General features: G+C 32.1%; 2 protein-coding genes across 8 annotated transcripts; both read right to left on the bottom strand.

The window, feature by feature from the left end:
- Nucleotides 1–689: 689 nt before the first annotated feature.
- LOC132598883 (peptide methionine sulfoxide reductase B5-like) lies at nucleotides 690–2426 on the bottom strand. Its single transcript, XM_060312026.1, has 3 exons — nucleotides 2103–2426; nucleotides 1254–1410; nucleotides 690–1010 (listed from the first exon to the last, which is right to left on the bottom strand). Exons 1-3 carry the CDS (start codon nucleotides 2312–2314, stop codon nucleotides 858–860), a joined length of 522 nt encoding a protein of 173 aa, XP_060168009.1. The 5' UTR covers nucleotides 2315–2426; the 3' UTR covers nucleotides 690–857.
- Nucleotides 2427–5902: 3476 nt separating this feature from the next.
- Nucleotides 5903–12328, bottom strand: LOC132598882 (uncharacterized). 7 transcript variants are annotated; one of them, XR_009566714.1, is made up of 10 exons: nucleotides 12174–12322; nucleotides 11062–11084; nucleotides 10600–10721; nucleotides 10447–10519; nucleotides 10186–10312; nucleotides 8981–9141; nucleotides 8406–8529; nucleotides 8025–8329; nucleotides 6135–6265; nucleotides 5903–6064 (listed from the first exon to the last, which is right to left on the bottom strand). XR_009566714.1 is itself a non-coding variant. In XM_060312025.1 (7 exons), exons 1-7 carry the CDS (start codon nucleotides 11070–11072, stop codon nucleotides 8301–8303), a joined length of 654 nt encoding a protein of 217 aa, XP_060168008.1. In that variant the 5' UTR covers nucleotides 11073–12328; the 3' UTR covers nucleotides 8085–8300. The 7 variants fall into 7 exon arrangements, 1 of the variants encoding a protein (XP_060168008.1); XR_009566713.1 differs by having other exon boundaries at nucleotides 11062–12326; XR_009566716.1 differs by lacking the exon at nucleotides 10600–10721 and having other exon boundaries at nucleotides 11062–11112.
- Nucleotides 12329–14049: the final 1721 nt, after the last annotated feature.

Raw genomic sequence — 14049 nt, 5'->3', positions numbered from 1 at the left:
TAACAAAACAGTTATTGGCCAAATCCTATTTGTTACGATACTCCGTTTGATTTGTTATGACTGAATTTCTCATTTTCTACCTCTTAATAATTGCCAACTGAATGGTTTTATTTCAACTAACCGTTTCCTTTATTGTTTACTCGGTCTTATTTTCCCCAACTTTTATGTGTCTTCTGATGTCTATAGCCCCATCATCGCACCTCTTTAAATGGGTTAAATCTACTTCTTAGCTTCTACTACTCTTGATTCAAGAGTAGTAGAAGCTAAGAAGTAGATTTAACCCATTTAATCTTGAACCCTTTAAGATATTTTCAGAGAGTAATTTATAATATGCATACGCCCCTGACTTGGAGATTCTACAGTTCCTATATATTTTGGAGGGTAGCTACAACTCACTCACAAAGCTCTTTGAAATGTAATTTTATTGCAATCACCATTTAAACTAAATTTAATCAGACTTACCACCGTTGTTGCCTATATTACTCGCCCGAAAGAGGTTATGGCTAATATTGCAGCAAGACCAAACTTTAACAAGGTTTTACTTTACCTAATTCAATTGAGATTGGTTATGAAGTTTGATGGAGGCAGGATAATGGAGAAGGCAAACCAACGACTCTGACAAGTAAGCATTCTTTTATGGTTGACAAACTTTTTTTTTTTTTTAATTTAATAATAGTGAACAAATGGACTATTAAATCAAAGTTCCACATTATTGCTGTGCATGAATGCTGCATTATAGAGTGGTAGTAAGATTTTTATATAAATATACTATACTTTCATTAGTAGTTAATGGAGCATCTCTTTGTGTAACAAATGCGAGAAAAAATAATCGTCGCATATATACTCAGGACGAGGGACTAAAACTGTGGTGGTTTGAACTTGAGGGATATACTGTTGACACAATGGCGCTCATTCGTTGGGGTACGAAACCCTTCACCTTTAAAAACATGACCAAGATGGCCTCCACAAGCAGCACAAGTTATCTCCATCCTCATGCCGTCTGGGTCTGGCTGAAAATCATGTAATCAACTCAACTATTCAGGTATTGCAAAATGTTCGAAAAAGGAAAAGTACTTGTACTCTTTGTAATTTTAGCAACTCTAGCATTGGAAATGAGGTTCACAGAGCACAAAGACGTTCAGAGTTCGAGCCAACAAGTGAGCAAATTGAGAAAGAATTCCGGTAAAACAACCTAACGTACAGTATTTAGAATGTACAAAAAGCATATGGAACATAATTGAGAAGAAGCTCACATTGCGATTTATGGCCCCGGGGAGACCCTCATAAAAAGAAGGCCAGCCACAGGGTGAGTTGAATTTGGTTGCAGACCTGTAGAGGGGAGTGCCACAACCAGCACAGAGGTAGGTGCCTACACCAAAAAACTTGTTATACTCCCCACTCCCTTGATCCCTGTGAAGTAATTCTACAGTAAAAATCAGGAATTCCAATCACTTAATACGCATCACAGACAGCAATTCCTCCCCCACCCCCCCCCCCCCCCCTTTGCTTGCTTGTTCTGTTCATTGTTGTCTAATAGCATAGGTAACAGCTTAAATTAAATCAATCAACTACGCCTCAATTCAAACTAATTGATGTCCTTTGTTTAACTCGCTCTATTCTGGCTCATTTATCCGATACTAAATATTCCTTACGTCCCAAATTAGTTGTCATGTTTTGCTTTTCGGGAGTAAAACTATGTTAACTTTGACCACCATTTCAAAATATATTTATTCATCATATCGAAATGAGAAAAAATTCAATGTATAATACTTTTCATATAGTTTTTGAATATATGAATTTTAATTTACAAATATTGTGTTGATCGAATCTAATTTAGCTTCGAAAATTAGTTAAATTAACTCTCAAGAAGCAAAATATGACAACTAAATTGGGACACAGGAGTAATAAGTTAGATTATGGGGTCTCTAAAGCTAGGATTTCCTAAATGTCACAGACAAGCAAATCTTTAATCAGAGTAGAAAGACTCCAACCAAATGAAGAGCCTGATGTTGTACCAAAAAATAACTTTTAATCCCAATTAATTGGTATCGCCTATATAAATTAAAATCACACACATAAGAAAAGGAGATTATACAGCATACTCTGTTCCTTTCTGCCTCAAAATCTGGAATTGCTCAGGGGAGAGAATGGCACGCCATTCATCCTCTGACTTCTGAACTGACCTTGCTGCACCCATTGCTACAAACCTGAATGGGGTATTAGACAGCCCATGGATGTGGGCTACTTTTTTGGGGTTGAAAATCAAAGTTCTTGAAGGAGCAAATGTTGAGAATTTCAGAATCTGAGAGTCCATTGAGATTTTTTTTTTTTTTTCCTTTTTGGGTATGTAATTTACTCTCAAGACCTATATTCCGTCCATTGTGTACTGATGATTGATGATTCTCCAACTGTCACTGTTTGCTTTCACAAAATTCGGCCTAACAGGCTTGTACTATTATTATCTTGTACTAGTCAACTTATCCGCGCTTTGCGCGGTTAGAGATTAAAAAAATCACGAAACAATTTTCTTTTAAATTAATCTAGATATAAAAGAATTTTTTTTAATACTCTCAAAAACTCATACACACACACATATATGAAAAAGCTCCACAAATAAATATATAAAAACCAGAAAAATATATCTAAATAAAAGCCTCCCACTTTTGATAGTTTTAATTTGATTGCGACATCAATTTATGTGTAGCTTATATTAGAAATTCGAAAAGTCTTACTTAACTTTTCCTCTTGCACTATAGTTATTCTAATACACCTACTTACTTTTCCTATTCCACCATAAAAGTTACGGTATTTATTATTATATCGGATTATTATTTACCGTTATTGATTATAAATATCATTTACTATAAGTAATTAATAATCCTATTTTTTATGAACATTATTTTTTGTATGTGCCTTATTTTAAAGAACTCAAAAGTCTTTAAACATAGCTATCCAGATTCTTCTTTTCTGCTATAATATTATTTATTAGATGCTAAAAAATCATTTTTGATCTTTTATGGCATCAAACGTTTTTCATTCTCCCATAATTTCTTAGTGATTACGTATTTTAAACTTTCTAAGCGCAAACAAAAATGTTTCTTACTTCTTTGCAACGAAGGAGGACAATTCTGTTTCACTTTAAAAAAAAAAAAATGCAAATGTAGAGAAGCACCTCTAAGTCTTAATATTCAATTGGGAAGCAACTTTTAAGTCTGAACCAATATATGGTTTAGCTACTTCAAAACATATTCATATATCTAAATGGTGAATTGGTATTTATCTAATAATTATTTTTACTATAAAATCTCCATTGCATTCGGTATCTGAGAAACTAAATAGGTGCATGAACTTATAGCCTCAAATCGAACAATCTTGATTAATGAAATGGAATATAGTTTAAATAGCATATATCTTGTTTCCGTTTGACTTATATCTTGGATAATTTTTTGTCTCCATCAGATATTCTTCTTCAACATTTACCCAAAAAAATTCACAGTATAATCAGAAATTAAAAAAAAAAACATTAAAATCAGCAACTTTGCGTAAGATTTGACATTTGTTAGGTCGAAGTTCATGTAAGAAAAAAGTGTCTTACTCAAGAGTAAGTGATTTTAGACCGAATCAAATTGAGTCATTTTCTGAGTATGATCTTTTCTCTCAAGATTAATCATAAATTTATACATCAATTTCTCGGAGGTTATGGACATGAAATTAAAGGAATTGAGAGCTATGAATATCATTAAGAATAAAAATTACGGAGATAAAGGTGTGAGTTATGAACTCTATAAGATAAAATAAACGGAAAGATTAGGATGAAAATAAAAAAAAAATGAGAAAAAAGATAAATAATTTTTCTACTCTATCAGACATGCCACCTCGCTTTTCTTATGACCACATCACGTGAGTTGTGAACTTCAAAACTGAAAAGATGTTAGCGCGAATTTACTCATACTTACACCTAAAATAAAAAGCATGAAATTCTACTTACACAGTGAGTAGTCACAAATTACTAACATTTTTGATTTTTTTTTCATTACTAATATAATTTAAATGACGTAATTCACTGAACCTTTTTTTTCCCACATTATACCAACTCTAAATAGCTATTTGTGTTATTCACCCATTCAATTCTTTGTCATTCTTATCAAAGAGCTTAATTTCCAGTTTTTCATATGGAAAGAAGAAATGAAGTTAAAAGTACAACTTAGGAAAAAACTATTGCGTAAATTCTGCATTTTTTCTTCCTATGATTTCCGTTGGTCAACAACCAAAAAAGTGCTCTATACTTCTTTACTACTCCTATAGGGAAGGTGGAAAAAAGATGAAAACGTAAAAAAAATCAAACTCAATCCATTAATTCCGTAGGTAAATGATGCGTGAATTTTTCATCCTTCTTCCTTCTTGCCTTCATATTTCTGTTTCCTTGAATCTGCAGTAAGTTTTTGAATACTATTTAATATCCGGCCGTCACAACTTGAACCATATCACCCAATACTAATATATTCCGAATATTATTAGTGCTATCGCTCCTTCTTTCTTTTTTCTTTCCTCCCTATCTTCTTCCTCACATCACCATAAGCAATTAAGCATTATATAGAAGAGATCAATATTTCTCAATATTTGGGCGTGGTGCCATTTTTTTTTGTAGGGGAATTTGTTTGATTGGCTTAATCCTTGTTGAATGACTTATATAGTAGCCGATGACATTTCGTTTTTTTCTCAATTAAATTATGGATCATTTACATTCTAATGAATATCACATTTATTATATATTGAATTCAATCAAATAAGTATCACATTCATCCACGTTCTTTATCCATTTAATTCATTTAGCAGGTCAAAAAAAAAATAGTAGGTTAACTAATGACTTTTGGGCTAACTAAGGGAAGATAAATGGGTTGTTCTTATTTTTTCCATTGGTTAACAAAGTTAAAGAGAAGACTTTTAGTTTTTTTTAAAAACATAGCACGTTTATTATAATTAAATGAGAAGGTCATAAAGATCACCATTGGTTATTGCTACGTGGGCTAATTAAGTGACATATTTATTTTGTGAGGATTTTTTTAATCTATTTAGTTAGTAGATTATGTACAAAAATGAATTAAAATAGTAAAAAAAAATGAGAAAAAAGATAAATATGAATGCTGGCCAAAGGGTGTATGCCCGTGCTGCGCACGGGCTCAACACTTTGAATTATAATGTATTTATATATATGTAATTGCGTACAATTATAAAAATTTATGTATTGAATAGTGTTATTATGGTTAATGTTAAAGTAGTTATTGCCATTTAGGATTTAAGTCACATCTTAGGTGAATGAAATTGTGTAAGTAAAGGGTAGCTACATTAATTAGTATCACATTTATAAATGTTGCGCGATATTGTAAGTAATAATAAATCCTGAAAAAGAGAATATCTAGGGATAGTGATGCATAATTCGATACACGATATCCTAAAAGATGAAAGTGAATAAATATGAAGGTAAAGCATGTAATGAGAAATGATAGTTAGATAAACATAATATTACAGGCTAAACTCACCAACCAAGATTCTTCAGACAAACTTTTTTAGCGGGTTTAAGATATCTTTCAAAGAAATGAGAAGTTCAAGCGAATCTTTGATCAATTTATGCTCTTCCCAAAACCAGCGTAAAAATCGTTCACTTTGACAATATTTAGGGACGATTTGAAACTCACCAACCAAGGTTCTTCAGACAAATTTTTTTAGCGGGTTTAAGACATCTTTCAAAGAAATGAGTAGTTCAAGCGAATCTTTGATCAATTTATGCTCTTCCCAAAACCAACGTAAAAATCGTTCACTTTGACAATATTTAGGGATGATTTAAAATATTCAACAGTAAGAAGATTATTGTAAGTAATGAGGTAAGATAGTATAAGACAACTAAAATAAGTTTCCACTGTTTATGCATATATACATTTGTCTATTACATTGATGATTGCACTGTCATATATACATCATTTATACTACATATTTACAGAAAAAGCATTTTCTTAGTAGTAATCCAGCATGTTGTAGTTGTGTAACGCCATGGTTGACAAAATACCTGTAGAAATTTGTTGTTAAAATTAATGCACGCTTTCAAGGGATGGATGTAGAGAGTGTAGTAGTAGTACCTTTTTAAAGCAGGGGGCGTCACATATAGTTGTAATGTAGCTTTTCAAAAAGGCAGTCTTGTGGCAAAAAGATAGTAGCTTGACATTCCATTGGCAAAAAAAGATGTGCTCCAAAAACTTGTTGGCAAAACCTGATAACAAAATGATGCTAGCTTTGGTTAGGAATGTAGATGTTGAAAGTATACAAATTACCCATGTACTTCAAAAAGTGAAACATCATTTCTCCAAAAAAAACTACCAATTACAGTTAACTCGCTAAAGATCCTATGAGAAATTTAATACGCCAGACCTTCAAATATAGAAAAGGGTAAAGAAAAAACATAGAAAAGAGAAGTGCTAGAATCCAAAGAGATTTAGCTAGAAACCATCAAAGTTAACAATGGCAGCAAACATTTCTATGAATATGAAGATTCAACATTTAGAAGATGTTATAAGTAAAAAAAAAAAAACTGACTGGTGTGATTCTTAAGGTATATAAATTCACATGCAGCCACTCTACTCTTCCCACAGAAACCAGTGTAAATAATACACGAGTAACATTTGATACTTGCACTTTAGACAAATAAAGCCAATCTGTTTCACATTATTCTTGATCGTATCTCAATCAGTTGGGATAATCATATGTAAATTATGACAATTATGCAACATTGCTGACCTAGTGGCTTATTCTAGTCCAACAGAAAAATGTATCCCACCAGACACAAAAAACCAACTGCAAGATCATATTTTTCCACCAAACAGACACCAAAATGAATAACCAATCAGTATTATCCTCATAATCAAGCCCCAAACTCAGCAAAAATGAAAAAAGTATACAACAAAGAAACCAAAATCCATCAAACTTTCACACTAAAAATGCAATCTTTGCAAATATGGATCAAAATAACAGTACCCCAAAAAACAAAAACCAAAATCCAACTAAACTCCAACCAAAGAATAACCAGTTAGTATTACACAATAATCAACCCTCAAAATCAGAAACTAAACAAAGTAACTAACAACCAAAAAACCAATGTCCAATTGAACTCTAAGCATAATCTAACACTAAAAATGGAATCTTTGCAAATATGGACTAAACTACAAATACCAAATCTTTGGAAATGGACATAATCAACCCCCAAACTCAGCAAAACTGAACAAAGTATCCAATAAGCAAGAAACCAAAATCCAATCAAACTCTAAGCATATTCTAACACTAAAAATGAAATCTTTGCAAATATGGACCAAACTAAAAGTACCCAAAAAACCAAAACCAACATCCAACTAAACTAAAAAAAAATGGAATCTTTGTAACTTGTTTTTCTGACATATTTACTTGTGATACCATAAACATCCCTTAAACTTTAAAGTGAGAATCTTGTCCATGCACCTTTGGAGAAAAAACAATCAAGAGAAAGAATGGAAAACATGGTAGTTTGAACCTTAATTGAGTAAAAAATAATTAGAAGAAGAAGAAAAAGAAGAAGAAGAAGAAGAAGAAGAAGAAGAAGAAGAAGAAGAAGAAAAAAAAAACAAATATATATCCATCAAACTTTCTAATGTTAACAAACTGATACAACATAACTCAAATTAACACAGAGATTTAGAAAGAACAAAAAAAATGAAGATCAGCATTATACAAAAGTGGTTTAGGGATGTAAAGAAAGTATTTTTTTTTTCTTAGAAGTAACGTTGTTGTTTTAACAATAGTGTAAGAACATCTCTTTATGTCTATTCAGAACTTGCACATATGTTCCAGATGTACCATAGATATGCATCAACACATCAAATTGCAGCTTTAAATTAGAGTGTTGTTTTTAGCGAATGAAAAGCATATGTTAATAATAGTAACTTTAATAATGGTAATAAGTAAGGAGAAGATTCAGTTGTGTGTGAAATTCTAAGACTTACATTTCTAGTAGCTTTCACTCCCTTTTGAGAGGAGTCTTGGTTTCTGTTTTCTGTCTAGTGCTGGAAGGTTTGTCTTTGGGCAGGTTCTGCTGATTTGTTCGGTCGAAGCTAATCTCCATAGCCTTGCGCTTGCTTGTTTCAGCAGTGCTGGTCATTGGTGCAGTTGGTGATGGTTGGTTTGTATGTTCTTTTTCCTCATAATTCATGATAGCTAACCTATCTTGATTTTTGGAAAATAATCTTTTCATTTGGATTCTGAAAAGTCTTTCGTCCCAATTATTTATGTGCATTGTCAAGAAGTAGCGCTTTTCTCTACAGTGAGAAAAAGTTAGTTAGTCATGATGATTGTCATAAGTTTATAAATTCGATGATATAAAATACCTGTGCATGGCAGATGTCATAAATCTCTTGTACAGTGAGGTTCAACATCTTCGTTGTTGATTGATCTGAGATGGAGGCTACTGTGCTACCAGTGTGATCCATGACCATAACTTCAAATTGGATTCTGTCATAAAGTTAAAAAAAACAATTTCAAGTTTAATAAGTGGCACCACGGGCGCAAAATATGTTAATCATTTTATTTTTATGCACTAATAAGACTTTTCGAACATGTGTAAACATCGTTTGAACAATCATATTCCAAGCCTAAAACGTGATAATCTTTACAACTTTAGATATATAAACTTAAAAATATTTCTAGGAAATAATAAATGAAGTTCGGGAAATGTTCGTAGAGTAGTATAGTCTTTAAAATTTCATATATATAAATGGTAATGATATGTCTTTATTGTATGATATAATCTATGGTATAAGATGCTCCTCCTATTTTTATTTTTACGCGAACAAAGTAGTTTTATAGTAGTTTCACCGGTTGAGTTGAGTAATGTAAGTGTAAACGTCTTTTAGTATTTCTTTAAAGGTTGAATATTTGTTGATGGTATGTTTATCAGTAATACCTGGGAATAAGTTGGGTGGATCTTTCGCACTGGATGCAGTAGATTGGCCTTGGTGTAGTAGTTCTTAAAAATGGCAATTTACAATCTGAGCACGCCATGGAGCAGAAATGTTGGTCTTCATTTATCAGTGAAAGTTGACCGTCAATATAGAATATTTGTCCCTGTAAATTAACAAATTGATTTAGTTTTTGTTGAGCGAAAAAATAGTTGCAAAGAACTTCACTACTATTTTATACAAATTGATTTAGCTATGTTAGAAACTTTTAAGCATGATCTCAAACATCAAACACCCAGTCACATACATGAATAAGTAAAGAAGATAAAGTTGGAGAAGGTTTATTAGCCACTTGAACTTTCCAATGTAGCATTCTAGAAAGCTCAAAAACTCCTGGACTCCCTAATAATACACATATAGGACTAAAGAATAAGTTTTTGCAACAATCCAACTTGGACTGGTTTTCTGCAGTTACAGATGTCAACTAAGGCAAATATGTGCCTTCCGTTTACCTAAATATGATGCAAAAGCATTTATTGAGAATGCAACTCAAAAGTTACATTGAAAAATAAAAAAGGTTGGAAGATTGTTATGTGTTATTATCAGCTGCTATGCAGGATAGGCTGGAATTTGGAGTGTTTAGCTTCAATATAGTGTTGATGACCGCCCTCGGGGCTTTGTTGTAGCTCTAATAGTGCAGTGCATGATATAGGGGTAGACGCATGACATGGTTCAAACCATGCCAAGACAAAACCCGGGTATTTAAGTGGAGAAGGGTAAAGGCCTGGGCCTATTATCCGCTAAGTTTCGAACTGTGGTTAACCAAACAAATATAATAGTGTTGATGACCATATATTCAGCTCGATCAGGGATCTATGGAAAGCCATCTGCCACTCACTGTGCATACACAGAAATATGTGTTTGCACAAGGCGCCTTCACATTTCATGATTAGAAAGCTTCAGTATTATATATGTTAAGTGATACAAAGGAGTAGTGGGTATGGAAACTGTACATATTCATTTATTTGAAGAGATCGTGTTCTCCTTCCTATATTTCATAATCAAGAACATGACAGGCTCAAATTTCTTTAGAATTGTCACTTCTGGAAGAACTGAAGGAAGAAGGCATACGAAAATAAATATCTTAAGCAATTGCAGTCAAAGCCGTAAAAGTTTTGCACCGCGTGTTAAGGTTTTAAACAAAATGTACCTGTGGCTGCATTTGGATATCAGATATGAATACTGATTCTTCTTCAAAGGGAACAAAAAGAAGAGTGCCTTCTGGGGACATGCTTCTAGCTGTGTACTCAATGAGTTGTCGTTGAATTGTTTTGGCCCTGCAAAAAAGGTAGTTTCAAAAATGTTGTTGCGTCTGAGTTGAATCCTGTAAAATTAAGACACTCGTGCATATTTTTGAAGAGTTTAAATAAGTTATCGGAAACAACTGTTATAAAAATTGTATTGTCATTACCATGCAGCTAATGTGGTAGCTTGTGGATATGTGGGATGTAAGAGTATTGTTGTGTTGTATCTGCTCCATATCCCTGCATGGATATGGATATTTATTTTTGGTTAATTGTTAAGTGTTTAGGAAAAAAAAACCATAATTCTTCATGTATTTTACCTGATGATGATTTTACCACTCTTCTAGCCAGGAAGACGGGATAGTGTTTCACTTTCTCTAAAAGTTCATTTCCATAATGTTCGACAGAGTCCTCCCAAAGTGTTAGCTTTTTAGGCCTTTTTCTGTAGATGATACAAAGCAGATGTTTAACCATTTGAATTGATGTAAATTTCATCAAAACAAATTGACTATGCTAAAGAGAAAGTTCTATTCATGATCAACTAATCTTTTTTTCTTTAGATACAGCGACTCATTAATGACTTGCTCGAAACAATTATGTGAACCGTAATTCGGTCAGTCCCAATTATCTATTTCAAAATTCTGAAATCTGATTTCAATTTTATTGTGTGGAACAAATGTTTTTTCAAATAATTGCTACCATCAGTATATATATGGAATGATGTAAAAACAAGTGAATATTGAAATTAGTTAGTTGGGAAATAGTCAAGATAGTAGACTTACTGAGTATCCATAATGATGAATTCCTGGAATTTCTTCCCATTTGATGCGTTACTTGCAAGTCCAACATTAATAAGTAGTCCAAGGACATCATTAGATAAAAAAAACAATAAATGAATAAGTAAAAAATAGAGTGTGAATTTGCAAATGAGATATTGAAGGTTTTTAGTTACCAAATTCAAAATCTTTCATTTGATGCTCAATAGCCTCAAAAGGGGTGATAGCCAATCGTGTTAGCCACAAGTAAAAAAACTTCATTAACTTGTCTGTGTCTAAATAGTTAATGTGTTCGGTAAGGATCATTCTTGAGCTTCTAAGGTTTAATAATCTTTTTTGAGTAATGTAAATCATGCGATAGTGGAAACTTATATCTTTAGCAAAACGGTGTTGTCTTATTAACCCTATAATTACATGGTGTAATCACACCCAATTCTCAACCACCCCTTGAGTATTAAAGAGTGTAATTACACCCTCTTAATTAAACTCAATTTCCACCTAACTGTATAATTATTTAGTAAAAAAAAAATAGGCCAAACTATGTAATTATACCCAATTATAATTACCTGGGCGGCTTTCCAAACAGGCTCTTAGTTCCTTTTATCTTTCCCACTTCATTTCCATTACATGACCTTCCTAAGTCCAAGAGATAAAACAAAACAAAACAAAATAGAAGAAAAAATTTCCTCACCTACCACACCCCCAAATCTCCTGTATCAACAACAAAAAGGCAAAACCCCAAAAAAATTGGACTTTTGCGAAAGATTCAAAATCCACTAAACTAACAATATTCCCAAAGAAATGAAAATGGATATATAGACCAAGAACTCTATATCTACTATTGCAGTTTTTTCTCTTCTTTTTGGAGCTGCTGGATTTATTTATATTTATACTTTATCTCCTTTCTGCCCTAAAACTTTCTTTTCTTCAGAAATTAATCCAACGAACTCTTCACCTGTAACTGTAAGTACCCTATCATTTCTTTTTCATAATTTCGTTTTATTACATTAGAAAGTTGAAGAAGCTTCAAAAAATCGCGAAGAAGCTCGAAGAAACTTTAAAAGATGCTATCAAAAGAAGAAACGATGCTCAAATTAGAACAGTTCAAAAATTAATACCTGATATCTGAAAATTGCAGCACCAGCTTGAGCAAAATTATACTATATTTTTGGTGGTATAAATTGATGAGAAGCTTCTTGATTTTTTTTCTATCCTTTAGAAGTGAAAGCAGCTGAAGTGGGTTGAGAAGTTTCTGGATTGATTTTGAAGGTAATATAATATTAAGCAGCTGAAGTGGGTTTTTATTTAAAAAGCGGGTGATTAAAAAATATGTGGGCCCAAAATTTTGGCCCACAGACGGACGACGAAGGTGCCTCTTACTGGCTCTTCTAAAGGATAGAAATGTATAAACTGGAGTTTGTTTCTACATGGTCAATTAGAATGATCAGCGGGCTCATGAGTCACACCTCATAATTACACACCTTTTCAGATTTCACGACATTTTTGTAAAATAATTTCTGATGTATTATTTATTATTCATTAGTTAAGATAATGTGTTTAATGACTGAAATTCTCATGGAATCGAAACTTTTGCATCACTTTTATTATCGATTGTTTTTTTTTCATATTCTGACTTTAATTTATTTATTTAACCCCATAATTAAAAAGTTGAATTACTTAAATGCCCCTCTAAAAAATTAAATTAATATGCATGGTCAATTAGAATGATCATCAGGCTCATGAGTTACGTCTTGTTATTACACATCTTTCCAGGTTTCACGACATTTTTGTAAAACCATTTTTGATGTATCATTTATTACTAATTGATTAGGATAATGTGCTTAATGAAATTCTCACGGAATTGAAACTTTTGCATCATTTTTATATCGATTGTTTTTTTCATATTCTGACTTTAATTTATCTATTCAACCCCATAACTAAACAGTTGAATTACTTAAACGCCCTTCTAAATAATTTAATATAATAGTTTTTATATAATAAAAAAAATCTAATATGATTTGTTGTGTCTTTTCTTAAAAGGTTGTGTCCTTCTGTAAATGAGTAATGTTCTCCTTCAATTAGTTGCAACCGCTGGCATTGAGAAAATCATCATCTCTCGCTGTAACCAAGTGAGTTCCAACTTCCAAGCCACAGGTCATTTGCATAAAAATCGCCATATTTGTTTTGTCTAGCTACCTACTTTCATAGTTATTCTATAGTGGGTTATGGGCATCTCCAAAAATTCTCCTCTTACTCTTTGCTATGAAAGAAATTTTGACGTGGCTAATTAGGTTTGCTCGAGTATTGTCTGGTCATTTCCTTTACTAGTCAACTTATCCGCGCTTTGCGCGGTTAGAGATTAAAAAAATCATGAAACAGTTTTCTTTTAAATTAATCTAGATATAAAAGAAATTTTTTTAATACTCTCAAAAACTCATACACACACACATATATGAAAAAGCTCCACAAATAAATATATAAAAACCAGAAAAATATATCTAAATAAAAGCCTCCCACTTTTGGTAGTTTTAATTTGATTGCGACATCAATTTATGTGTAGCTTATATTAGAAATTCGAAAAGTCTTACTTAACTTTTCCTCTTGCACTATAGTTATTCTAATACACCTACTTACTTTTCCTATTCCACCATAAAAGTTACGGTATTTATTATTATATCGGATTATTATTTACCGTTATTGATTATAAATATCATTTACTATAAGTAATTAATAATCCTATTTTTTATGAACATTATTTTTTGTATGTGCCTTATTTTAAAGAACTCAAAAGTCTTTAAACATAGCTATCCAGATTCTTCTTTTCTGCTATAATATTATTTATTAGATGCTAAAAAATCATTTTTGATCTTTTATGGCATCAAACGTTTTTCATTCTCCCATAATTTCTTAGTGATTACGTATTTTAAACTTTCTAAGCGCAAACAAAAATGTTTCTTACTTCTTTGCAACGAAGGAGGACAATTCTGTTTCACT

The sequence above is a fragment of the Lycium barbarum genome, chromosome 6 (genome assembly GCF_019175385.1).
Source record: "Lycium barbarum isolate Lr01 chromosome 6, ASM1917538v2, whole genome shotgun sequence".
Taxonomy (NCBI): Eukaryota; Viridiplantae; Streptophyta; class Magnoliopsida; order Solanales; family Solanaceae; genus Lycium; species Lycium barbarum.
Note: the sequence above shows the minus strand (reverse complement) of the source record. Positions and strands in the feature narration are given on the sequence as shown.